We start from the raw sequence: 27,606 nt of genomic DNA on the forward strand, positions 1-27,606 counted from the left end.
AAAAAGTCATAAATTAATAACAAATTAATACTCAAACTATAATTTTTATTAATAATTAAACTGAATAGAGAAGAAAAAAATGTGTAAAACATAATTTATGCTAATAAAATGATAAGCAAAAATATATCACATGTAATCATGTTCGAATTTAAATTTTGAATTGCTTTCAATCAATCAACACAAGTGGTATAAAGAGTGACATAGCTTTTAGCTTATGGTAACTCAAGTACACAAAAGCTTGACACATGGATTAACATGGAAAAAATTATCAATATCTTTACACACTAATTTCAGAGCAAGAGCATTATCCAATGATGCTGCATAATGAAACTTATGTATAACTAAGCCTTAATATTAAACTAGTTGGAGACGGCTACATGAATCCTTTATCTCCATTCTGCTCTGTTGATTATAACTAAATTCACATTAATGTCAAAAGACCATAGATATTTTGCGATGACTTCTCTCCAATATGAAACTTATATGTTCTAGACAGAAAATAAAAGAAAATTCATTGAAGTAATAGATCAATAGTCAAGAAAGAGACTGCTGCTTGTAGGGACGGAGACGTAACCAAACCATAGTGCCTATTGGAAATTCAAGATCACGATGACCCCTGCTATAAGTTTCTTTCATCCGCTGTTGGGCCTGTTGGAGGCGAAGACAAATGTCCATTAAAACTAAATCACAATCCATTAATGCTTGGTGGATGTCATCCACACAGGAGGAACCAGCAACATATGATCACATATGGGGAGGATTGTGGCAATAAACTACCTTAAAAAGGGATGTAACGAGAGAAGTGTGAAAAAAGGTGTTGTAACAGGATTCAGTCTATGGCATCCACGTGACCCAGCAAAGCACCTCGAATATTGACAATATTTGTAACAAGTTGGGCATGATTAACATCTATGCTCCAACTAGAGGGGAAGTGTTAAGGAAAATCAATATAGAATAAGTATATAGCGAAGTTTTAGGGATATTCGTAATTAGTTAATTATTTATATTCCTAAATAGCTTAGGAATTTCTTGTATATAAACCTATGCAATTCATTGATGATTAAAATATTGAATACAAACACAATTTTCTAATAATAAGACACTTGCAATTCTTCCTTGTCTTCTTTAGCCATAATAATTTGCAAACACCTTAGGCCTTGGTTCTATATTTAGCTTCCACACTTGAACGTGCTAACAAATATTTGCTTTTTATTTCTCCAAGTAACTGGGTTTCACAAAGGCATAGTAACCAAAAGTTAATCTTCTACCTGGGAGATCCAGTTCAATCAATAAAGGCTTCAATTTTAAGGTAATCATGCTTAGAGAAGAGTAAACATTTTCCAAGTACAGACTTTCAATACCTTAAAATGCGAAAAAGAGCTTCTAGATGAGAACTGCAAGGATCACACATATATTGGCTAACTAGACTTATAGTACGAGCTATATCTGCTCTAGTGTGTAAGAGATAAATCAATCTTCCTACTAATCTTTGATATACACCAAGGTCAATTGAGTCTCCCTTTCTTGCTTGTAATTTTTGGTTAACTTCAATAGGAGAGTCTACTGGTTTACAAATTAGTTTCTTATAAGAGATGTACGATATATTTTCATTTGAGGGATAAAAATCTCTTTATCCGATACATAGGAAACATTAACATAGATTTTCCAAAAATCTCCCCCTCAATTCGGAGCATAAATATCAACCATGCCCAACTTGTTACAATGTAATCAACCTGATTCCCATTCAATGCTTTTGTGAACATATCTCCTGGCAGTTCTCTGGTCTTGACATGTCCTGTTGAGATAATCTCATGTTGAATTTTTTCATGAACAAAGTGACAATCAATCAATCTCAATATGCTTGGATCACTAATGAAATACAAGATTAGAAATAATACAGCGGTTTGGTTATCACACCATTATTTAGTAGGAAGGGAAATCTTTAGACCAATTTTATTTAATAACTAATGTACCAATATGGCCTCACATAAAAATGTGTTGTTACTCAATATTCTCGATTTAGCACTAAACTGAGAGACTATATTCTCCTTCTTACTTTGCCTTAATATTAAATTTCCTCCAACAAAAATACAGTACCTTGTAGTCGATCTCTTGTCTACCTTAGAATCTGCCCAATCTGCAGTTGCAGCATTTGCAACCATTCAATATTTGAATGTTCATGATTACTACACAATAAACCATGTCTTGGAATTCCCTTTAAATAACATAAAATTTGTCCCAATGCTTTCTAGTGCTTAACAAACGGAGCGAACATAAAAAAAATGACTCACTACACTAACAGAGTACAAAAAATCATGAGTCACTATTAAGTAGTTCACTTTCCCTCTAACCTTTTATACATCTTTGGATCTGCAAACAACTCACTATCCCTTACTGTAAGTTGTGGATTCGAAGTCATTGGTGCATTGTAAGGCTTAGAACCTAATTTCACTAATTCTACCAACATATCAAGAACATACTTCCTCTGAGATAAGAGAATTAATTCTTACATGTTGAAACTTCAATATGTAAGAAGTGCTTTAACAAAGAAGTTGTGAATCTTTATCAGTTTTAAAGTTGTGTCCACAGTTTTAGTCTTTATCAGTTTTAGAATGTGAATCTTCTCAATTTGCCAAACATCATCGTTTACTTTGAGTTCCTCGAGTCAATAAACGGGCTTCATCCCCTCTTGAGTTAGGTCATTTTGATGTTTGGGGTCCATGTCCTGTTATTTCTGAAATTAGATTTAGGTATTGTGGATGATTATTCTCGTGTTACTTGGTTATTTTTAATGAAAACTCGTTTTGAGATATTCTCTATCTTTTGTTCCTTTTGTGAACTCAATTTAATACCTCTTTTTGGATACTGCAAAGTGATAATACTAAAGAATATTTATTTAGTTCTTTCCAATCTTGTATGTCATAGAATGATATTTTTCATCAAACATCTTGTGTTGATACTCCTTAGAATGAGCTTGCAGAAAGAAAAAATCGACATCTTCTCGAGGTTGCTAGGGCACTTGTATCCCAAATGAAGTTCCCTAAACACTTTTGGGCCGATGTTGTTTCTACTGCATTTTTTTTATCAATCGCATGCCTTCTTCTGTGCTTAATGGTGAAATTTCATATAGTACCTTGTTTCCTTCTGAGCTTCTATTTCCCATTAAACTTTGTATTTTTTGTTGTACTTGTTTTGTTCGTGATGTTCGTCCATAGATTTCCAAATTTGATCCAAAGTCTCTTCGTTGCGTTTTCCTTGGGTATGCTCGGCATCAAAAGGGTATCGTTGTTTCTTTTCTGATCTTAACTGTTATTTTGTTTTTGTAGATGTCATATTCTTTGAGAATACTCCATCTTTTCCTTCTTCTATATATACGAGTGAGGGGGAGATGATGATCTTTTAGTCCACACTATCCAACAACTTCCTAGCTCTCATGCACCTATTCCTGTTCCTGCTCTTACACCAGCATCTGTTACAACTAATCTTATTCCTACTCCTGCACCAGCGTCTGCTTGCTCTCATTTTAAACATGTTTATTCCAAAAGATCAAAGACTCCTGACTCACTTCCCCCACCTGCCGCTTCAATAGAAGATCTGGTCCCTTCTACTCAACTTGATTTTGTGCCATCTACTAGTCAGTCGGACCTTGAGCTTCTAATCTCTCGTCGAAAAGGTAAATGCCAATGTACTTATCCTATTTCTTCTTTTGTCCATTATGATCATCTTTTTCTTTATCTCGTTATTTTCTAAGTAACCTAGACTCTATTTTTATCTTTAAAACTATTGTTCAAGCTTTGTCCTATCCTGGTTGGCATGCAACAATAAAAGAAGAAATGATTGCCTTAGATGCTAATTGTACTTGGGATCTTGTGCCTCTCCCTACAGATAAAAGAACTATTGGTTATAAGTGGGTTTTCACCATTAAAGTGAATCCTGATGGTTCTATTGCTCATCTCAAGGCTCGTTTAGTTGCTAAGGGCTATTCTCAAATTTATGAACTTGATTACTCTGACACTTTTCTCCTATAGCCAAATTTTCTTCTATTCATTTGTTTATTTCTTTAGTAGCTACTTTTGGTTGACCTTTACATCAACTGAATGTTAAGAATGCTTTTCTTCATAAGACCTTCAAGAGGAAGTTTACATGGAGCAACCACTAGGCTTTGTTGCTTAGGGGGAGCCTGGTAAAGTGTGTAAAATTCTTAAATCTTTTTATAGCTTAAAATATTGACCTCGAGCTTGGTTTGGTAGATTTTACGAGGTCGTGCATCAATTTGGCATACAAAAGAGCACTTCTGATCGTTCTATATTTTTCAGAAGTACTAAGACTGGCTTGATTGTACTTGTGGTATATGTCGATGACATTGTTATTACAGGGAGTGATTCAGCTGGCATTACATCACTCATGTCATTTCTCCAGGCTCAGTTCCAAATAAAAGACTTAGGATCATTGAAGTATTTTGTGAGTATTGAAGTGTCCTGGTGTAAGAGAGCATCTTCTTATCTCAAAGGAAGTATGTCCTTGACTTATTGAGGAAACTAGAAAGTTGGGTGCCAAGCCATGCAATACTACAATGACTCTTGATTTGCAACTTACAGCTGATGGTGAGTTATTTGATGATCCTAAGATGTATAGAAGATTGGTGGGCAAACTGAATTATCTTATGGTAACAAGTCCAAATATTGTTTATTCTGTGAGCATTTTAAGCCAGTTTATGTCTTTTCCTACTATTATCCATTGGGAAGCTTTAGGATAGTTTTTGTGCTACTTGAAAGACAATCTAGGTCGTGGCCTCCTTTATAGTAATCATGGGCATTTGGACATTGACTGTTTTTCATATCAACTTTAGGACATTGTGTCTTCGTGGGTGGAAACTTGATATCATGGAGGAGCAAGAGACAAAATGTAGTGTTACGATCGAGTGCTGAATCAGCATATCGAGTTATGACACAATCTGCTTGTGAAATAATTTGGATTCATCAGTTGCTAGAGGAAATTAGTTTCAAGTCGTCCTTGCCTATAAAGTTATGGTGTGATAATCAAGCTGCTCTTTACATTGCATCAAATCCGGTATTATATGAACGAACAAAACATATTGAGATTGATTGTTATTTCATTCGTGAAAAGATACAATAATGTGTTATCTCTATAGGGCGCGTTAGAACAAGTGAATGGCTAGGAGATATTTTAGAAAAGCTCCAAATGAATCTCGGGTTAACTATCTTTGTAACAAGTTTGGCATGATTAACATTTATGCTTCAACTTGATGGGGAGGGTTAAGGACTAGTTATAAATAGAGTTCTATTAGAAGTTAGATTCGTAATACATTTGTAGTATCTTGTATATATTTATGTCTCCCTGTTGATGAAAGAATATATGAACAATAATATTTTTCCTCAACTGTTTACAAGGTTCAGTATCGTCTGGGTCATCTTCATGGTCTACTTTAAAGAAGTTGTGTCCATAGTTTCAATCTTTATCGGTTTTATAATGTGAGTCTTGTCAATCTGCCAAACATCATCATTGACCTTTAGTTCCTCAAATCAATAAACGAGCTTCATCTCCTTTTGAGTTAGTTCATTCAGATATTTGGGGTCCATGTTGTGTTACTTCACAAATTGGATTTCAATATTTTGTTATTTTAGTGGATGATTATTCTTGTGTTACTTGGTTATATAAAATGAAAACTCGCTCTCAGATATTTTCTATCTTTGGTTCTTTTTGTGCTGAGATTAAAACTCAATTTAATACCTCTGTTCGTATATTGTAAAGTGAGAATGCTAAAAAATATCTATCTAGTTCTTTCCAAGCATATATGTCATAGAATAATATTCTTCATCAAACATCTTGTGTCAATACTCCTCAAAATGGGATTGCAGAAAGAAAAAATCGACATCTTTTCGAGGTTGTTAAGGCACTTTTCCAAATGAAGGTACCTAAACATTTTTTGGTTGATGTTGTCTCTACTGCTCATTCTTTTATCAATCATATGCCTTCTTCTATGCTCAATGGTGAAATTCCATATAGTGTCTTATTTCCTTCTAAACTTTTATTTCTCATTGAACCTCGTATTCTTGGTTGTACTTGTTTTGTGCGTGATGTTCATTCACAATTACTAGATTGATCCAAAATCTCTTCGTTGTGTTTTTCTTAGGTACTCTCAGAATCAAAAAGGGTATCGTTATTTTTCTCTTGATCTTTACCGTTATCTTACTTCTGTGGATGTCACACTCTTTGAAAATACTCTTTTTTGTTCCCTTCTTCTGTATATGAGTGAAAGGGAGGATGATGATCTTTCAGTGTACACTATCTGGCAAATTCCTAGATGTCGTGCTCCTGCTCCTGCTCTTAATCCTATGCCTGCTCCTGCACCAGCATTTGCTCGCCATCGTTTTGAACAGGTTTATTCCAAAAGGTTAGGGACTCTTGACTCTCTTCCCCCAACTGCTGCTTCAACAGAAGTTCCGGTCCCTTCTACTTAACCTGAGTTTGTGCCATCCACTACTCCTCAATTGGACCTTGACCTTCCTATTGCTCTTCGAAAAGGTAAACGCCAATGTTCCTATCATATTTCTTCTTTTGTCAGTTATAATCATCTTTCTTCTTCATCTTGTTGTTTTTGCAAGTAAACTCTTCCCTAAAACTATTGTTCAAATTTTGTCCCATCCTAGTTCTTGTGCAGCAATGAAAGAGGAAATGGCTTTCTTAGATGTTAATGTTACTTTGAATCTTGTGCCTCTCCCTGCAGGTAAGAAACCTATTGGTTGTAAGTGGGTTTTTCACCACTTAAAGGGAATCCTAATGGGTCTGTTATGCGTCTCAAGGCTTGTTGATTTGCTAAGGATTATTCTCAAATTTATGAACTTGATTACTCTAATACCTTTTCTCAAGGCTTGTTTATCTTTTTGGCAATTACCTTAGATTGGCCTTTACATCGCCAGGCTTTGTTGCTTAAGGGGAGTCAGGTAAAGTGTGTGAACTTCAAAAATCTCTTTGGCCTAAAACAGAGTCCTCAAGCTTGGTTTGATAGATTTTGCAAGGTGGTACACCAATTTGGCATTCAGAAGAGCACTTATGATCATTTTATATTTTTCAGAAGTACTAAGACTACTTGTGGTTTACGTCGATGATATTATTATTACAGGAAGTGATTCAGTCGGCATTACATCACTCAAATCATTCTTTCAAACTCAGTTCCAGACAAAAGACTTAGGTTCATTGAAGTATTTTTTAGGTATTTAAATGTCCAGGTGAAGAGAGACATCTCCTTATCTCAAAGAAAGTATTTCTTTGCTTTACTGAAGGAAACTGGAAAGTTGGGTGCCAAACTATGCAATTCTCTGATGACTCCTAATTTGCAACTTATAGCTAATAGTGAGTTATTTGATAATTCTGAAATATATAGAAGATTGGTGGGCAAACTGAATTATTTTACAGTAACATGTCCAGGTATCTTAAGTCAATATATGTCTTCTCCTACTGTTATCTATTGGAAAGCTTTAGGATAGATTTTGTGTTACTTGAAAGGTAAATCAGGTCGTGGCCTCCTTTAGAGTAATCATGAGAATTTGGACATTGAGTGTTTTCCATATGCAGACTGTGCAGGTTCAAAGGTTGATAGAAGATCAACTTGAGGATATTGTATCTTTGTAGATGGAAACTTGATATCTTGGAGGAGCAATAAACAAAATGTAGTCTCTCGGGTTGACTATCTTTATAACAAGTTAGGCATGATTAACATCTATGTTTCAACTTGTTTTTTTGTTTATAGAATCTTATTAGGTGTTAGATTCCTAAATAGTCTGTAGTATCAATTTCTAAATAGTTTGTAGTGTCTTATGTGTGTATATATATGTCTCCGTAATTGATGAAATACAACAAGAATATATTTTCCTTAACTGAGTTTACACCAAAGATCTCGGATTTTAAGTGTACATAACACAGTTTGATTCTTCAACAATTCACCTAGAATTATTTTTGATTGTTCAACAATTTGTCTAGAATTCTAAATCATCTAAAGTGCTTTTTGGAACTAATATTTGGATACAAAATCCAAAATGCATGACATAGTTTTGATTCTTTAGCAGTACATCTAAAATTCTAAATTTTCTAATTCTTTTTGGAACCGATATAGAATTCTAAATTTTAGAGTTATCTAGAATTCCTCACTTCATCTAGGCAAGTGCCTTTAGTTGCGCTTAGTGCCTCAGGCAATGGATTTATTGTATTTATGTTTTTCGAGTTGTATGTCAGTATATGAATTGAAAATCTTTTCCACGATGTAATTCTATATTTATCTTAATTTGTGTGGTTCAGGTACCGCCAGGTTGGGAATGCAGTTGCTGTTCCAGTAGGGCGAGCATTAGGATATGCACTTGGGATGGCATTTCAGAAACTCATTGATGATGAACCACTGATGAAACTGCCCCCAAAGTTTTCTCACTCAACTAATCTCCAATTAGCCAACTCAGTATTTCAGAAGTCTGAATAAAATTCAGTCATTCATAAGAAAAGATTAAATCCAGTGCCTGCTGTTATTAACTTTCTTTTGTTTGCACTGAATAAGAATGCAGGAAACGGAAACTGAAACTGAAACTGATGAGATCGAATTTGGAATCTGAAACCTGAAATTAAAATTTTATACTTGTGTTTCCAAGGTAAAATAAAGTATGCTTCACTGCCATGTTTTGCACATCCTAACATAGTACTGTACATATTTTAGAAGATTCATTTTTCTTATAATGCACTCAGGATTCTTATTAATTGGAGACAACACGCAAATAAATATAACCAACTTGATTTAAATATTTACTTTATTTCTCATTCCCTTTTTTTTTCTCTCTATCTTTTATTCTTTTCGACCCTTTAATTTCTTATATTTCTTTTATGTCTCACATACCTAGTTCTTTTCCCTCGTCTATGGTTAGTAATAATAATAATAAACAAAAATGAAATGATATAGAAAACTAAGAAATGATAGTACTTGTACATATATTCTTCTTAAATATCTACACATCTCATAGTATAACTTTCGATTTGATTATTCTTTTAATGCCTAAGTTATTTGATTTGTCCCCTTCTAAGGCTTTGCTGTTCTAGCAACACGGGTCGATTTACATTTTATTTACTTTGGACCGCAACTTCCTCTTTCACAAGTCACCCTCAGTTTCAGGTTGTCTTTCTATGTCTCATCTTGGTGCTCGGCATCTTATTTCTTGCTCTTTGTAACATGGCTCGTAATGTGGCCATTTTCAACTCATGCTTTGGTAGCCTCATGTTGTATTGATGCACATTTTTTTTATAAAATCAATTTTCTTTTCATGGTCATGACCCTCTCTATACAAGTTCATCTTGCCAGGCCATGTGCGTGTATATATATATATATATAGACATTGGATTGTGATACTGTAAGCTCTTTTGGTTTCTACATAACAGAAATGTGATTTTCCTTTGCCATGTTTCTTTTGCTCTTATGGTTCCTTAGATAATAGCTGCCTATTTTGGGGTTACTCTTTTGATCAACTTCTCCTGTAAACATTAAACAGCAAGAACAAAGAATATTTCGACTCATCCACAGCAATCCATTTTGGTTTTACTACACCTTTACCCACAGTCTGATCATCATTCTTTAGTCTGATAGTCTATCCTCTGGGATCATAAATTTTTATTAACATTGCTTACAACCTGAAATATTAGTTGTAGTTTGATATTCCATCTGCCGGACTTCAAATACTTTTCGACATTGCATTCATGAGCAACTTCCAATTCAATTGGAAAGCCAACCAATAATCACACTTCCAAAAACCGGCTTTTTCAGTGTTTTATGCCCTCCCCAGCTCAAATGAGCGAGATCAAATTTCATCAATAATTATACAATCGACCTCCAACTTGCTTGGTAGCCCTCCCACAAATACTCCATCAATGTTTCATGTATTTCCAAATAAACGAGCAATGATAAAATAAAGTAATTATTATTGTCATACATCTGGGGTGGTCTCTCGCACCCCCACCCATTCTCCATTAGCCCCTTTATGTGCATTTATAAGCACTTCATCAAGTCAATTCATTGCATATTGCTCCTCTCCTTTAGGAGTCACAACATACTCAGCTCAGTTTGCTTCATACTTCTTTTTCCATACAACCAGGATATGGCTAGATCTCTCATCTCATTCAGGATCATGTAACACGAATGGTCTATCTCACCATTTATCCATTTCTTTACAAAGATCAATTGGCTTCACTTAGCCCACTCTTGGGTGTTAGTACTCATTTCAACTGGTCAGTATATTAACTTCTTGTTTACCATATTTCGGGGAAATTATTATTTCATCCCTGAGGTTTTACATAATTATTGAAGTAGTCCTCGACATTTATACATATATTTATAACGTCCCTGAGGTTTGCCACCGTCATATTAATTGGTCCTTCCGTCAAAAAAATAAACTTTTTCCATTAATTTTGAAAAGAAAAGACGAAATTATCCTTTGAAAAAATAATTATTTCGTCCCTAAGGTTTGGCATAATTATTAAATAGTCCCCTACATTTATACAAATATTTATAATGTCCCTGAAATTTACTTCCGTCATATTAATTGGTCCGTCCATAAAAAAATACACTTTTTCCGTTAATTTTGAGTGGAAAAGACGAAATTATCCTTTATAAGTTTTCATTGACATTATTATTAATCCATTTCCTCTAAAATACCTGAAACTCAAATTTTCACCATCTTCCTGAATCCAACACGGTCTTCATTGCCACCACCGTGTCAATAAAAACTATCATCTCCATGACCAGATCACCACCAAAACTAAAACCCAACATCCAAACTCAATCAAGCCATTTAAAAATTAACAGCAAAAAGTGTGTTTTTTGGACGGAAGGACCAAGTAATATGACGGAAGTAACCTCAGGGATGTTATAAATATTTGTATAAATGGGGGGGACTACTTAAATAATTATGGCAAACCTCAGCGACGATTATTTTCCCTTTTAGTTTTGTTAGTGATCTGGTTATGAAGATGATACTTGACAGAGACACGGTGGTGGCAATGAAGACCATGTTGGGTTCAGGAAGATGGTGAAAATTTGAGTTTCAGGTATTTTAAAGGAAAGGGATTGACAATAATGTCAATGAAAACTTATAAAGGATAATTTCGTCTTTTTCGCTCAAAATTAACGGAAAAAGTGTATTTTTTTTATGGAAGGACCAATTAATACGACGGAAATAAACCTCAGGGACGTTATAAATATTTGTATAAATGTCGGGGACTACTTAATAATTATGGCAAACCTCAGGGACGAAATAATTATTTTTCCAAAGGATAATTTCGTCTTTTCCTCTCAAAATTAACGGAAAAAATGTATTTTTTTTGACGGAATGACCAATTAATATGATGGTAGCAAACCTCAAGAACGTTATAAATATATATATAAATGTCGAAAGCTACTTAAATAATTATGTAAAACCTCAGGGACGAAATAATAATTTTTCCCCCATATTTCCATAATGACATCTAAGTGAATTTTGCACACGTGTTAAATATAATTAATGATATGAGGAATTTATAATTTGCTTAATTGAAGGATTTTGTAGTGTGCGTATGTGTGTGTATATATATATATATATATATATATATATATATATATATAAGGACGACGAGTGAGGCAGCATATCTATTACTAGCTTGGGAAGGGGAAGACGGAGGAGTTCCGCTTGATCGGCTAGCAGCTCCTCTTCAGAAAAGGGTCTTATTGCTGAGGTGAGGCCTAGTAGTTATGAGGCCCCCTCTTTGAGCCTTCTTTTTCGGCGCTTCAAAGCCCGATACAATTCCTAGTCATTCGCTCTTCCCTATTTCTCTTCCCTATTTCTTTGGTATATATATATATATATATATATATATATATATATTCTTGTATTTGTAAATTGTGTAAGAAATGATTATATGTATGGACCTAGTTATATAAGAAATTTGCCTTTATGTGAATAAATATAATTAGATGATAATATATATGTATAAATTTGTTATATGTAGATATGCTTAAAGGCATAAAAGTTTGGTTATTTAACCTAAAAGCACCATCATTGTTTAACTATATATGTTGTTAGTGGAATTTAAGGGGGAAAATTATTATTTCGTCCATGAAGTTTGTCATAATTATTTAAGTAGTCATCGACATTTATACATATATTTATAACATCCTTGAGATTTGCCACCGTCATATTAATCAGTCCTTCCGTAAAAAAAATACATTTTTTTCATTAATTTTGAGAGAAAAAGACGTAATTATCCTTTGGAAAAATAATTATTTCATCCATGAGGTTTGCCATAATTATTAAGTAGTCCCCGACATTTATACAAATATTTATAACGTCCCTGAGGTTTACTTCCGTCATATTAATTGGTCCTTCCATAAAAAAATACACTTTTTCCGTTAATTTTGAGTGGAAAAGACGAAATTATCCTTTATAAGTTTTCATTGACATTATTGTCAATCCCTTTCCTCTAAAATACCTAAAACTCAAATTTTCACCATCTTCCTCAACCCAACGCGGTCTTCATTGCCGCCACCGTGTCTCTGTTAAGTATCTCCATAACCATATCACCAACAAAACTAAAAGGGAAAATAATTATTTCATCGCTGAGGTTTGCCATAATTATTTAAGTAATCCCCGCCATTTGTACAAATATTTATAACGTCCCTGAAGTTACTTCCGTCATATTATTTGGTCATTCCGTCCAAAAAACACACTTTTTGCTGTTAATTTTTAATAGAATGATCAAACTACCCTAAATCCTCTAATCAAGGACAGAGAGATAAATGGATGAAGGGTGATGATGGCTTGATTGAGTTTGGATGTTGGGTTTTAGTTTTGGTGGTGATCTGGTTATGGAGATGATAGTTTTCATTGACACGGTTGTGGCAATGAAGACCGCGTTAGGTTGAGGAAGATGGTGAAAATGTGAGTTTTAGGTATTTTAGAGGAAAGGGATTAATAATAATATCAATGAAAACTTATAAATGATAATTTCGTCTTTTCCACTCAAAATTAACTGAAAAAGTTTTTTTTTTTTTTTTTTATGGAAGGACCAATTAATATTACGGAAGTAAACCTCAGGGACGTTATAAATATTTGTATAAATGTCGAGGGCTACTTTATAATTATGGCAAACCTTAGGGACGAAATAATTATTTTTCCAAAGGATAATTTCGTCTTTTCTTCTCAAAAATAACGAAAAAAGTGTATTTTTTTTACGGAAGGACCAAATAATATGACAATGGCAAATCTCATGGATGTTATAAATATATGTATAAATATTGGGGACTATTTAAATAATTATGACAAACATCAGGGATAAAATAATAATTTTTCCCAATTTAAGGCAAATCGAAATGATAAATTTTTAATGATGTTTCTTTTAATAAGCTAAACGAAGAGTTTTAGGAATTTAAATAAAGTTGTGCCAATGGTGATTTTTTCAACTTGAATGGATTGAAGATTTTTATATTTAATAATGTGGTATGTTTGATAATCGTTCATGGTGAATGAATGTGTTTTTGGAGATTTGTATACCCATTAAGCCTATAGCCTAGCGCGTTGAGTTTTCTCACGCACAAGTGCACAGTGTCAAGAACTGATAAAAGATATCGATCTTTCAAGGATGGTTTTGAGTACCAAAATTTTAGTAGTTATATGTTATCTAAACAAATCGATTAAATCTTTTAAAGAAATAAATAGAATAAACTAGAAATAATAATAAAACAAGACAATTGAAATTTGATCTAAGACTTCTTGAATTTGGAATTCACCACTCCTCATCTATCTATGCTTATTAATTGATCTTCTGATTTCTTAAGCTAATAATTATTCTCTTCCAAGATACAAAAGTGTACTTTAACTAAAAATAAACTCATGCTTCCAGCTATTTAATTAATGAAAACCCATTAGTTTGATGAAATCTTCGAAATAATGCAGCTTATGTCCAAGTTAAAATTCTTAAGTCCAACTATTATTATTTATTGAAGGCTTGATCTTCTAGGTTCCAAAATTCTTCTTAATCTTCTAGCTGTTTTTATCTCCTTTAAGCAATAGTTGAGGAACTCTTTTCAATTCCTCCCTTTCTCTTGGCTCAAGACCCCCTTTTTATACAAGTTTTTACCATAAAATTTCCCAAATAGGATTAGGACTAGATAGGAAGCTTCAAAACTCCTTATCTAAGATGGAAAATAGCTGAATAGGAAGAATACATTAACTTTAGCAAGCCTTTGTCTTGTGTAAGTCATGTGAAACAGGACCTGGCCTTGGTGGATTTCAGATAGGTAAGCCACACGCCATTTTCGGCGAGGCTAGGCCTTGTAATTATAACTTTAACATGACAATGCCTTATTACTTCATACCCCAAGCACCATATTTCAGCTTTTTATGTCCTAAACAATATAATAAAAAATGGATTTAAACAAGTGAGAAATGAATAATTCATAGAAAATTTAACTAAAGTATTACTAAAACACCATAATTTAGCATAAAACATTAATGAATTAAATAAAAATATGGCAATTTAATTATTCATCAGTAGGTTTAGAGAGCAGCAATAGAATCAGCGGATGATCGTGATCCGCATCAATTTGAGAATTACAAACTAATTTTGGATAAAAGATCTTATAATATTTATGATTTATGCAAAAGAGATTGTAGAGATTTTGTATAAGTTTATATATCGGAAAACTTTAAATAGCTTATGAATGGATAATATTTATTATGCTTATGAGTAATGGATTGACTAAACTTTGAAAGTGATATGTGACGTTTGATTTGACTAATTGAATGTAGTTATTGCATGTTAGTAGTGTTATTTTGTAAGTTCAAATTATAATCAAGATGAGATCTTGATTGGTTTTCTCTCTTTTGCAAGGATTGAAATTAAGAAATTAAAGAGATTGAGCAATAGTTTCTCAATTTAAACCTTTCTTCATTTTTCATCTTCTATACTAGAGTACTGATGATCATGGTTAGGCAACTAAGATGAGATCACAAGCTCGTTTTGGAAGAGTAGATTGCTTATTTTAATTATCAAGTGTGGACAACCTAGATGCATCACGGTGGAGGTGTTTGAAAAGCTCGAGAGTTAAGATTGAAGAGATCTTGCCAAAGTTGAACACTGCAGTTTGGATCACCCAAACTCACTTTGAGCCACCCAAATTGTCATAATTAAAGAAATGAAGCTCCTATTAGGCTACCAAAACTCACTTTCGGCTCCAAATTGGCTGAGAAAGCATAAAAGGCTTGGTCTCAAGCACGCTTCAAGTGTCTCCTTTAGTTGAGCAAAAATATTTTTCTAAAAAAAGCAATTTATGCTCTCATCAGATCCTCTAACTTCCACGGCGGCATAGGACATCCACCTCTACATTTTCCTTTATTAATATATATATATATATATATATATACGGTTGCCTAGCACTCCCTCTCGTATCTAACATTTTATTTTTACTCAAGTCTCTGATTCGTTAAAATGATTGAACTCTTTGCATAGGGATCTAAAACGCCTAAACTATGAATTCCTCAATTTTAATTGACAAATGACTCCCATTCTCCAAAAATTTATTATTTGAAAACAAAGATCCTACGTTTGAACCTTTGTCCACAACAAGGATATTAATCTTTCCATCAAAAGGAATTCATACTATTAGTTATACACGAGGGAGTATTATTAGATTAGTGTCAAAATTTGTAGGGAATAGAATTTTGAGGTCCCTAAGATTTAGCCTACTTAACTAATTCATCCCCATGTTTTTTAAGAACTAATTTATTCATCCTTGGATTTTCACTTCGTCAAACAATATGATTCATCTTCGTGACCATGCTTCTTGCAATGGTTGCACTAAGGAATTTTTCTTTTCTCTTTGCAACTTTGGCTAGATAAGCTCCTTCAACCATCTGTTCCATTGCCTCTTTTCTAGTAGCTCTTCTTTGCTCTTGGGCTTGTAAAACATTAGTCAATTCTGATAAAATTATTTCAGTAATGTCTCTTGAATCTTCAAGAGATGAAAGTTTTGCCTCAAATCTTTCAAGTAAACTTATAAGCATCTTCTCTATTATTCAATCTTAGAGTCTCTCAAGGATCTAAAGCTCTGATACCATATTGAAATTTTAAATTTGAAAAACATAACATTTTATTCATATAAATTGACAATTTATTGTGCCCTTAGATACACTATACCTAGAAACAGAAAATCCCTAAAAATTAGTCAACTATCCCATTCACATTAATATTACTAACAAATAGGAGAAAAATAATATACTAATAAAACAGATTCTTGCTTCGGTTTTAAGATTTGGTAAAAAGGATTTGTGATTTGAAATCGGATTTACAAATTGAGAATTTTCGAATTTGCTATAATTAGTTAGCATTCTTAGAAATTATCACCTTGTAAATTTAGATTAACTTGACAGTAGATCTATTGAATTTTTGGCAAAGTTTTAATTTTTCGCAGCAACAGATGGTAGCAAGGTGTTAAAGAAACAGAAAATCTAGTTTAGTTAGTATATTATAATTGTATAATTTGATTTTTCTTTTAGGAAAAAGGTTGAATTTGCATCATGAACTTGGGCCAAATATACAAAAATCTACAAACAAACTTTTGGATTAAAATCCATGAACTTGGACATTTTATTATCACTTTAGCCCAATTTTTCAGTAAAGATTTACGTGTGTACGCGGGCAATGATAAGAAATAAATGAATTAAAAATTATTTTTCTCTAATAAATACATCTCCTTAGCCAAAATAATTAAATTTAAACTAAAATCTCTAAATCTATCATCTGCAAAATGAAATCTACTGAGTTGGAGAAGGAAAGCGAGAAAGTAGAAGAAAGATAAGTTATGCTAGTTGAGTTTGGAGAACAGGTAATTATCGAAGCAATCCAACTCGCGGCTATAGTAGACTATAAGGGAGCGAGTCATACTGTGGTTATAGATTGAAGGCTCCTTGTTGGATTTCTTAGAGCGAGAAGAACACATGTAGAAGATTTTATTCCTGCAGATTCCTATAGGTAAATGCAACTTTATTTTTGCTGTTAATCAACTTCTTTTGTCATTGATTTATCAATAAGCAAGTGCTATGTATCATACCCTTTTCAATCTCCGTTTATCATCCTTTTGTTCTTGAATCTTTATTAAAAAAAAATTTTTTGGTTTTTCAGCTAAAAGTGATGTTACTTCTTTGAATGGCACGACGAAAAAATGGACCAAAAAGCTGTAGATGTGATTAATAAGCTGAAGACCTAATCAAATCTAAATACCTCCTTCCCTACCATGCATCAAAAGTTTATTATGAAATCCTAATTCAAGAAGCATGGATGGGAAAATGGGATCATTAATAATGGAGTTGAGATAACAAAGGGAGGAGTATGAAAGGGTAAAGGAGCATGAAAATGTAACTATTTCGTTTATGGAATAAAAAATTGCTGCAAAATTTGAAATTGCCATATTGTTTCTTCAAAACTTTATTTAGTGTTGCATAATTATTTGATCACTAAATATGACACGTGACAGGTTATGAATCCATCAACTATTTATTCTGTTTCAGATATTAATTCATGAAAAATAACTTCCAACTTTCCTTATTTTGGCTGAGATGTTGCTGTTACTATTTACTCGAGTTAAAATAATTTTTAACTCATTTATTTTTTATTGTTGACTGCCTACTCTTTAGTGAAAAATTGAACTAAGTGATAATAAAATGTCAAATTCTTGGGTTTTTTTATTCAAAAGTTCATTTCTGAAGTTTTTGTACATTTGATCCAAATTTAGGGTGCAACTTGAACTTTTTTTTTCTTTTTTTTTCAATTAATGGCTAAATATTTTAATTCTTAAAAAAGGCCAAATATATAACAGTAAAAGATTGAGAAATACTGAGACATTTTAGTCTTTGCACAATGACTTAACGACAAAACCGCCACTTATCGGACAGATGGACATTGTTTAACCAAGTAAAAATTCAAGGATGAGTACCTTGCTTCTTAAAAATATAGGGATAAAGTAGTTAATTAGATCAAACGTTAGAGACCTTAAAATTTTTTTTCCCAAAATTTTACAATATGGTAATTTACTAATTATTGGAATGCAGGAATAGTTTCATTTATCACCAGCCTCTGTTTGGATGAGAACAAGAAAATAAGACTAAAATGTATTTTAACAGTAGTCAAAAGACATTTTCCTCAAATTTTTCTTCCTTCTCGAACAGAGCCTAAAGAATAATATGTATAGCATGCAAAGATGAAAATGGTAAAATCAAGAAACTAAACTTGGGTACGATATTGCGCTCGACGATGTGCCTGATTCAGTAACCACAAAAGTTGTATATCTTTCTGACCTTATATGGTGCAACCTGACCTTATATCCCTTCGAGTTGAACCATATATGACATAGTGATTTGCCCATTACAGTCTAGAGCTTAGGTAGCGCCTGAGTTCCCTTCGGAGGATCTTTCCAGCTGCAGACTTTGGTATTGATTGCACAAATATCACCTTTCTGACCTTCTTATATGGTGCAACCTGACAAGAGAAACTAGTCAGCTCAGTGTTTGCTCATCATACAAAGAGCCAAGGCAAATATTACAGCACTCAGCTAAAAATTATGTGCGATGTGGGTTTATGTTTCTAGGTTATGTACTTCTAATAGTCTCAGAGCAGACTGAAATACCTGATCTGCAACGCAGTCAAATATGGCTCTTTCCGTTAGCATACTTCCTTGCCTCTTGACCACAAACGCCACAGGGATTTCCCCACATTCTTTATCAATGGCACTAAAAATTTATATTTGATAATAAGTCATGAAAATATATTAATGTAATCATTCATGAAATACATGAGCAGTGTAGTAGCACTTTGAAGATCAACATCAGGAACTGCTAGGCGGTTCAAAGAAAACCATAGTCCATCTATTTCTTATGGTGAATTAGGCTACACCTATAGACAATTTATTTTAGAGTTTAGATACAAAACATTTCAGCTCGGGTAGGATGAAGCAAACCATGTAAGGCAAGATGCAATCTGCTAACTCCCACTTATTTAAGTCGATGCCATTTGGAAATTGTCAAATTCAATTCCAACTGCCTTGTTTTTTAAGCAGTAGAGTGAGTGAAGTTTTCAACTCACCCTGTTACTGCAGCATCAAGTATATCAGGATGGGAAATCAATACAGCCTCTAGATCAGCAGGAGCAATCTGTAAAAAGGCACAAACTGCCACAAATCACTAAATCATTCAAAAGTGAGTTTAATTTAAATACATTTTAGATGCTTCCGGCTTACTTCGGTGATAGTATACTCTTTCTCCCATTGAGGAGACTCGACTCAAAATAAAATTCTTATTTAAAAAAAGAAGTCAATTGAGTTTCAAACTACGATTGTCTAGAGGACAAAACTTATTAATTAACAACTTTCATCCGAACAAAGGCTAATACTTCTCTTAAATTGACACTTCAACCGACCACATTTGATAGTATACAATGGTGAACTCATACCTGAAAACCCTTGTACTTGATTATTTCTTTTAAACGATCAATTATATGCAAGTACCCATCACAGTCAATATATACAATGTCTCCAGTATGTAGCCAACCATCTTTGTCGATTGTAGATGCTGTTGCCTTGCGATCATTCAAGTATTCTGAAAATGTGAAGCAAACAAAACTGGTATAAATACAAAAAGAAAATGCATTTCATTATTGTGCAATAATGGGATAGAATAGAAGACAAGGTGACGACAATGAGAGTTTACTGTGATGTCAAATAAGAAATTTCATCTTGAATATGATTGCTGTGGCGACAAATGAAAATCAAGTGTGTAATTCATTCTTCAATGAAATGAATGAATGAGACATTATGTACAAAGGACGGTTTTGCACTAAATTTCAGCAAGTAGGCAAATGCATCATTGGACCTTGAAGTCAACAAAAAGGTAAACTATTTAGGTGTAAAAAAGTAAAGAGAAATGGTAACACATGTTTGACTTCGACAAATCAAATATTAAAATAGTATATCTAAGTAAATCAATGATAAAACAATATAAAAACACTCATGGAAGTGAAATTGAGAAGTTACCACGAAATGTCCCATGGCAAAGATGCATGCTCATAGGATCTAATAGAAAGATAGTTTGCTTGAAAACCAAATAAACTTGTGTACTAGACATGCAGATTGCTGTCCAATATCAGTACGTGTACTTAAGAGTCTTCTCACATGAATTCGAAATGTTTCTAGGATGACAATACCTGAAGGGTTTCTAAAAGCTTTGAAATTTATCACCTTTCATAATTGCAGGCCCTCGAATCAAAAGCTCACCACTACAACCAGGAGGCAAGTAATAACCAGTGATCCAATCCATCAATTTAGCTTCTGTGTTTGGAGCCAAAAGTCCTATAGAAGAGTATTTTTGGCAGTGTTTGGTATTGAAGCCACGGGTTCCTACTGCAGTTGACTCGGTCATGCCATAGCCCTATAAGAAAAAAAAAATTCAGAGCACAGCATTTTTAGAAATTGGAGGGGCCAACATTACCCACTAAACAAAGAAATGCTCTATGCACATCTCAATGTTAGAACCCTAACCCCCCAACTAGGTTGTAAACTAGGTAAGAGAATATTGACATGAGAGGAGACAGATTAATAGATCAACCAAAAAGGGTGATTTCTGGTTACACAACCATGAAAATAAGTACCAGGAACTGATTTGAAAACTGAGTATTGCAGCCCTAATTATAGCATAAAACAAGGTCCTGAACATAAAATCATTACAAAATTAGGTTCAGGCTCTAAAAACATTGTAATTTTAGATGAAAAAAAATTAAATAATTAAAAGATTAAGAAAACACATAAACAATTCTAGTTTGAAAGCTTCTAGATGTGTGAATAATAATGTGCTACAGGATCGTCAACAGTAAGTTGAAAAGATTCTTAACATTTTGCTCACACATAATAATGCCTCGATTATTGAAGAACTCAACTTAGGAATAATGAATAGGAAACCCTAATTTCTGGCTAAGGAAACAATTCCACAATTATGTGCAAAGTTCAAGTACATTTGTCCAGCAGCTGCCTTAAGAACTATCATATGCAGGTGAGAAAATTAATATGCCACATAGAATATAACAACTAATCACTTCCTAGCTAAAAAGAAATGAAAATTCCAAAAGAAAGTAAAACAGAGAACCTAATCCTGAGTCTACAACAGAACAAAGCAGTTATCTACCTGAATAAAATCAACAAAAGGAAAAGTTTCCACAAAATCCTGTATAGTTTTTTGATACAAAGGAGCCGCCCCACATGAAACCTGCTTCAAACTCCTAAAGCCATTTGCAGAAACGCTCTTTGCTTTCTTTATCAATGTTTGAAGTATTGGCGGTACAACAGGAAAGTGAGTAACCCCATATCTATCAATCGCCTTCACCATCTCATTGGCATCAAATTTCCTCATCACAACAATTCCAGAGCCCAATGAGAACAACCCCATCACAAAAAGGGACAAACCATACACATGAAACATTGGCAGGGCAGCTAAATAAACATTATCAGAAGCTGAATATTCATACTGTGAAGCCTCAAACCTCACAAAATGCTCAATCACAGAAATAAAATTCCTATGCGTTAGAACAACTCCTTTGCTAGCACCAGTAGTGCCTGATGAATATAAAATCGCTGCCGGATCTTCCTGCCTAATCACCGACCTCACACTCAAATCAAAGTTAACATTAACATTACCATAAACTAGGTTGTAAAAAACTTGAAACTCGCTTTTTTCCTTTATCAAAGTAGGATGCTCTGGTACGCTTACAATAGGGATTCCCAATGAGTGTAATTTGCTAGATTTTTCAAAGAGAGAAAAAGCTATACATGCCTTACAATGAACAATTTGCTTCTGAATTTCTAATATAGTACTGAGCGGATTCATAGTAGTGACAATTGCACCCAAATACAGAACACCCAAGAAAAGAATGGGAAAATAAATGGTATTGGGCAACAAAAGCAAGACAACATCACCTTTTTTAATACCAAAGCTTCTTTGGAGACCAGAAGCCATGGATTTAACCAAAGGAAAGAGGTCTGAGTAAGAGAATGAAAACCCAGATGAAGAATCGATAAGAGCTGTAAGACCATTGTGTTTCTGCGAGAAAATGAAAGAAACAACATCGAGAAAGGGGTCAGTTGGAAGGGGAATGACTGGGTATTTACTGGAATAGATTCCTGTTTCTGGAGAGTACCATCGAGGGAACGTTTGGTTTAAGGTGTCTACGGCCGTAAGTTTCTGCATCTGATTCTCAGCCTCACTGTTACTATTCGTCCCAAATGAATGTTTGAAGGATGTTGCCGCCAATTACTCTCTTATGAATACCCCCACCGTCAAAACCTATGCATTTGTTATGGTGCTGTACGATCTCTTATTTTTGCTATATTTTAATTTTATTTTGGACATATTACTATTTAGTTAATTAGTTCATGATTTGTTATATAGGTAACTACATTTTTTTAGTTTTCTTTTTTTTTTTTTCTTTAACTTGTAATTTTTATTAATAAGCTGGAAAAAAATTTAGTAAAAATATTAAAACTAGCGTAGACCTAGGGGTGGCCATATTACGGAACCGGAACCGTCGGTTCGAACCGGTCCGGAACCGTAACCGGAACCGGTGAGAACCGAAACCGGGCCGAACCGAAATCAGAGATTTTTGGTTCGATTCCGATTCCAAATTTCTGGAACTGGAACCGGCGGTTCCAGAGAACCGGTCGGAACCGAACTGGAACCGTCGATTCCCTGGCCGGTTCGAACCGGCGGTTCTAGCCGTTATAAACTGTCAGACCAGTTTTTTTTTTTTAAATTTTGATGTGAAATCTCTTAATTACCCCTCCCAACAGCCATAAACGGCTACATAACGGCTAGTTTCAAGGGTATTTTTGGAAAAATGAATTTTTGGATTTATTATAAATACCTCATTTTATTTACAAATTCATTACAAAAAAATCTCAACTCTCTCTACTTACTCTATCTACAATATACTACACTCTACTTACTCTCTCTACAATATACTACACTCTACTCTATATTATTCATTTATTCTTTTCTACTCTACAATCTCTCTTATTAAGTTATTATTCTCTCTAATTTTTTTTTATTCAATTTTCCAAATTATATCTTATTATCATATAATGGCAAGTGGAGGAAACTCAAATTCGGGTAAGGGCAAGGGAAAGATTGGAGAAACACAATATTCATCTATCCCTACAAATGACATCTATGATTTCACTCCTAACCAATTTTAATTTTGAGGGATATCCAAATGAAAATTTGGAAATTCCAACTCAAGAATCTAAATTTAATGAGCAATTACAAGAAGAGGAAGAGCAAGAGCAAGAGCAACGAGTACAAATTGTTGGAAGAGCAAGACAAAGTTCCGACATATTCGCCATTCATTTCACAAAAAAATTCAAAGGTAAGAAAATGTACGATGTAATTTGCAATTATTGTGGAAAATCTTATAAATTTAAACAAGCGGGCGGCTATGGATAATTTTGGAAGCATTTGGAGACAAAACATCCAACAAAAATAGGAGTTGATCGGTCTCAAACACAAATTTCCGGGTATGCATCTTCTAACCTTTCTTTATTTCAATATTCTGAAAAAATACAAAAAGAAGAATTAGTAAAAATGATTTCTATAGAACATTTATCTTTTAGTTTTGGTGAAAAAGTAGGTTTTAATAATTATTGTCAAAAAACTTTAAATCCTTCTGCTAAAAGAGTACCAAGAAATATTATAAAACGAACTATTATTTCTTTATATAATAAAAGAATAAAAGAGTTAAAGCTTTTATTTTCTCAAATGAAAATTCGTGTTTCAATTTGTTGTGATATTTGGAGTGATCATTGGCAAATGCATTCTTATATGGGTATTACATGTCATTGGATTGATGATGATTGGAATATTCAAAAAAAAATTATTGCTTTTCGTGTTTTTGATGATAAACATACTGCAAATAATATTTATAGAATAATTGTTTCAATTTTAGATGAATATAAGTTGACAAAAAAAATTTTTTCAATTTCATTTAATAATGCTTCTGCAAATACTAAATCAATTATTGAACTTAAAAATATTTGTGAACCAAATATTGGTGAAAAATTTTTTCATATAAGATGTGCATGCCATGTTTTAAATTTATGTGTACAAGATGGTTTAAAAATTCTTGAATCTTTTATTTCTCCAATTAAAAAAGCTATTTCATATTCATGGGGACATCCCCAAGTGATGAAAAGTTGGGCTAAATTTTGTAAAGAAAATAATAAAAGACCAAAACGTTTTCCAAGGGATGTCCCAACTCGTTGGAATTCAATATATGAATTACTAAACGAGTCTTTTTCTTATAAAGAATTATTATGCTTTTTTGTTACTAATAATATTGAGGATATTAATTAATATCCACAAAATTGGGATATTTGTGCAAAAATTTTAGATATTTTAAAAATTTTTAATGATGCTACCTATAAATTTAGTGGGGTTTATTATCCCACATCTCATTTATTTTTTACCTATATGTATTAATATTGTTAGTGCACTCCAAGAATTTGAAAATGATGATTTATTAAAAGATTGTATTTTTTCAATGAAAAAAAATAGTTATCTTATTTTAAAAATATACCACTCCTTTATCTTGTTGCTATTGTATTTGATCCTAGATGTAAAATTGATGTTTTATGTGATTATTTGACTATTTATTATAAAGTATTAAATCTTGATGTAGAAGATAATGTTAATATAAATGTAGTAATGCATGAAGTTAAACAAAATATTATGCAATTATATAATGAATTTGTTCAAGTTTCTAGTTCATCTACTTCTACTTCTTTTCAATCTAATATTCAACAATTTCCAACACAAAGGGTAAGTGGTGTTGGTGTTGCTCAACAAGTTTTACTACAAAGACAAAAAAGAACAAGGGAATCCAGTTCTTTTTCTGAATTTGATAATTATCTAACCACTTCTTTTGAGTTTGGTGATGATTATGCAGATACTGATTTTCCAATTTTAGATTGGTGGAGTCGTCACGCAAATATTTTTCTAATTCTTTCTTTAATTGCAAAACAAGTTTTAGCAGCTCCGGTCTCCACTGTTGCGGTTGAACAAGCTTTTAGTCAAGGAGGAAACATACTTGATGAAACACGATCTCGTATGACACCCGATTCATTAGAAGCACAATCATGCGTGGATGATTGGACCAAGACCGAACTAAGAGCCCAAGAAAATCCAAAAGAAAATGAAGATTTATATGATTTATACGATGGGTCCTCAACGGGAACATCAACCAGTGGTGCAAATAGTGATTAAGGTAAAAGGGGTGAAATTGGTATAAGGTAAGTAAGAACTACATGGCTTTGATTCCTCTAAACCCCAAGAGGATACACAGGCAACTTTTTTTTTTTTTAAAAAAAAAATTAAGTTCAAGCCCTTTTTTTTTTTTTAAATTATGTTCAAACTTTTTTAAACAAAAATTAAATTCAGTTGAAAATTTTTTTTTTAAAAAATAATTATGTTCAAGTCTTTAAAAAAATAAATTTAATTGAAGTATTTTTTAATTTTTTAGGTGTATTTTTTAATTTTTTATGTTCAAATAATTTTTTTTAAATCGGTCTTCAAAATTTAAAATTTAAAATTATGCGATTCGCCGGAAAACCAATCGGAACCGTCGGTTTTATCACCGGACGGAACCGGAACTAGAACCAAAACCGGACCTTTTCGGTTCGGTTCTGGTTCCAATTTTTCTGGAACTGGAACCACCGGTTCCGGAACCGTGGCCACCCCTACGTAGATCAATAGGTCTACTCATACACGTGAGCCTAAAATATAAATGCTAAGTGACAAAATTTAGAACAAAAACATCAAAACCTAAAATATTATTAAAAAAAAAAAATGAGGAAGATCTCTCCAAATTATAGGACAAGTAACCTTAACTAAGAAATAGATCACCATTTCTTTCAATTATTTTCATAATTTCAGTTTGAAACTAGGAATTGCAATTAGCAACTGAAATGGGTTTAATACAACCTGAAAAGTGCTAGTTCCCAGCCGAGCGAATACTTTCTATCGATAGAGCAAATAGGTATGATCCATAGGTGGTTCTTGGAGTCAATTTTTCAGCATTTTAAATTTTGGTACTTAAGTGGGAATTTGTTGAAATTACATAATTAATCAGCTTATTTTAATACCAAAATATATAAAGAATTGCATGAGAGTTGTCATCTTATCTTATTCACAAGCAAAAATCAACTTAGGTTTGTACGTACAAATGACAAAAGCTTTGGCCAAGGTTTTATTGTATTTATAAGTGCATGCAAAGTTAGAGACCAAAGCATTACCAGGATACAAAGAAGAATTCAACGTATTAATTATTAATCTGCCTAATGCACTTGAAGCAAAATTTATTTTTTGTTTTTTTTTTTTGAATTCAACACTAGATTTAAGTGATTTTACAAGATCACCAATGATCCACATCTCAATTCACTTAATTGTGTTTGATTGATATCAAAGAGATTTTGTTGATTGATGTATTTTCTCTCTTCTTCTCTATCATTAAGAGATTTTTGTTTCTTTTTGTTTTACATAATATTTCTCAAAAAAATAAAATTTAATAGTTTTTTTAAGTAATGGGAAGTTATATTCCCTCAAAATAGCTTACTTATCCGAATAATTATAGTATTATAACCATTAGATAAATCCCCTCGAGGCCCACATCAACTAGAAGATAAGACTTCCTTCGTTATGGTGGAACCGTTCACTTTAAAGGAAGAAGGGATGGTTCAGATCGATCTATCATGGCGTCCCAACTCGATCCAACTTTTAATATCTCCCACTGGCATATGATAAGCAAGACCCGAAACTTAAAATCTTTGTAATTACTAATCAAACCACAATTTCATACTTTGTGATAGGTCGTGTGACCTAGTGAGTAAACCTGCACTTCGAGAGCCAAATACTATGTATATGTTAGGAGTAAAATAGTAGCTTCAATGTAATACCCTCAATTTGACAACTTTGTAAATTCTAATTATCGTGTTAATTAATATTATCTGGAAAGCTAGAATAATAAGGGTTACCTTTGTTTTAACATGTAGAACTATTAATTGGAAGTTATAATGCAAATTAAAAAGATAAGTTATGTCATGAGAATCAAATTAGAGGAAAGTTAAACGAGTTTAAGCTTTAACAATGAGAAGCTAGCACGTGAAGCTCCTTAAGCTAGCACTTTGATTTATCATTTAATGGATTGATTATTAAACACCTAAGAGATATGATTAAGGTTTAATTAGGACTAAACTAAAGTAATCAAAAATATTTAGGTGCAATTGTATGAAAAGCGAACTAAAGGAAGGATTAAGGTGTTAAAAGGCAACTAAAGGATATGAAAGGAATTACCATGAAAGTCTTTGATTGTCACCTATTTATAATGAGTCATAAGGCATCTCTTGCTCATTTTTGATCATCTATGGTCAAGCTCCATGAAAAGAGAGAGAGAAAACTCTTAAGAACAAGCTAAAGGTGCATGAAAATTTAGGAATTTTCA

General features: G+C 33.0%; 2 protein-coding genes across 8 annotated transcripts in view; one reads left to right on the plus strand and one right to left on the minus strand.

The window, feature by feature from the left end:
- LOC105629498 (DNA (cytosine-5)-methyltransferase CMT2) overlaps nucleotides 1-8,692 on the plus strand; it is a 41,858-nt gene extending 33,166 nt beyond the window's left edge. For 2 of the 6 annotated variants that reach the window (XM_037637614.2, XM_089716726.1), the window contains 2 exons: nucleotides 6,155-6,546; nucleotides 8,317-8,456. In XM_037637614.2, coding sequence (XP_037493542.1) covers nucleotides 6,155-6,482 — 328 coding nt within the window. In that variant the 3' untranslated portion in view covers nucleotides 6,483-6,546; nucleotides 8,317-8,456. Of the gene's footprint in view, nucleotides 1-559; nucleotides 1,030-3,326; nucleotides 3,674-6,154; nucleotides 6,547-6,748; nucleotides 7,692-8,316 lie in introns of those variants that run through there. The other 4 variants (XM_037637615.2, XM_037637617.2, XM_020677536.3 and 1 more) reach the window with 4 other exon arrangements.
- A 9,422-nt stretch (nucleotides 8,693-18,114) lies between these two features.
- Nucleotides 18,115-22,399, minus strand: LOC105629481 (AMP-dependent synthetase and ligase family protein). Of its 2 annotated transcripts, XM_012211099.4 has the most exons (7): nucleotides 22,258-22,399; nucleotides 21,249-22,160; nucleotides 20,309-20,498; nucleotides 19,525-19,670; nucleotides 19,159-19,226; nucleotides 18,704-18,806; nucleotides 18,115-18,555 (listed from the first exon to the last, which is right to left on the minus strand). In XM_012211099.4, exons 1-7 carry the CDS (start codon nucleotides 22,258-22,260, stop codon nucleotides 18,442-18,444), a joined length of 1,536 nt encoding a protein of 511 aa, XP_012066489.1. In that variant the 5' UTR covers nucleotides 22,261-22,399; the 3' UTR covers nucleotides 18,115-18,441. The 2 variants fall into 2 exon arrangements, with proteins under 2 accessions (XP_012066489.1, XP_012066481.1); XM_012211091.4 differs by having other exon boundaries at nucleotides 21,249-22,399.
- Nucleotides 22,400-27,606: the final 5,207 nt, after the last annotated feature.

Source organism: Jatropha curcas, chromosome 11 (assembly GCF_041381405.1).
Source record: "Jatropha curcas cultivar XTBG-Jc1 chromosome 11, XTBG_Jcur_1.0, whole genome shotgun sequence".
Lineage (NCBI taxonomy): Eukaryota > Viridiplantae > Streptophyta > Magnoliopsida > Malpighiales > Euphorbiaceae > Jatropha > Jatropha curcas.

What these genes read in the sequence shown, in the direction of transcription:
- LOC105629481 (XM_012211091.4), bottom strand. Translation starts at nt 22,307, where the DNA reads ATGCAGAAACTTACGGCCGTAGACACCTTAAACCAAACGTTCCCTCGA. An exon ending in CTTTTGTTGATTTTATTCAG is followed by an intron (nt 20,499 to 21,248) that starts GTAGATAACTGC and finishes TTTTTCTTATAG; the next exon opens with GGCTATGGCATGACCGAGTC. An exon ending in TTGACTGCGTTGCAGATCAG is followed by an intron (nt 18,556 to 18,703) that starts GTATTTCAGTCT and finishes TTCTCTTGTCAG; the next exon opens with GTTGCACCATATAAGAAGGT.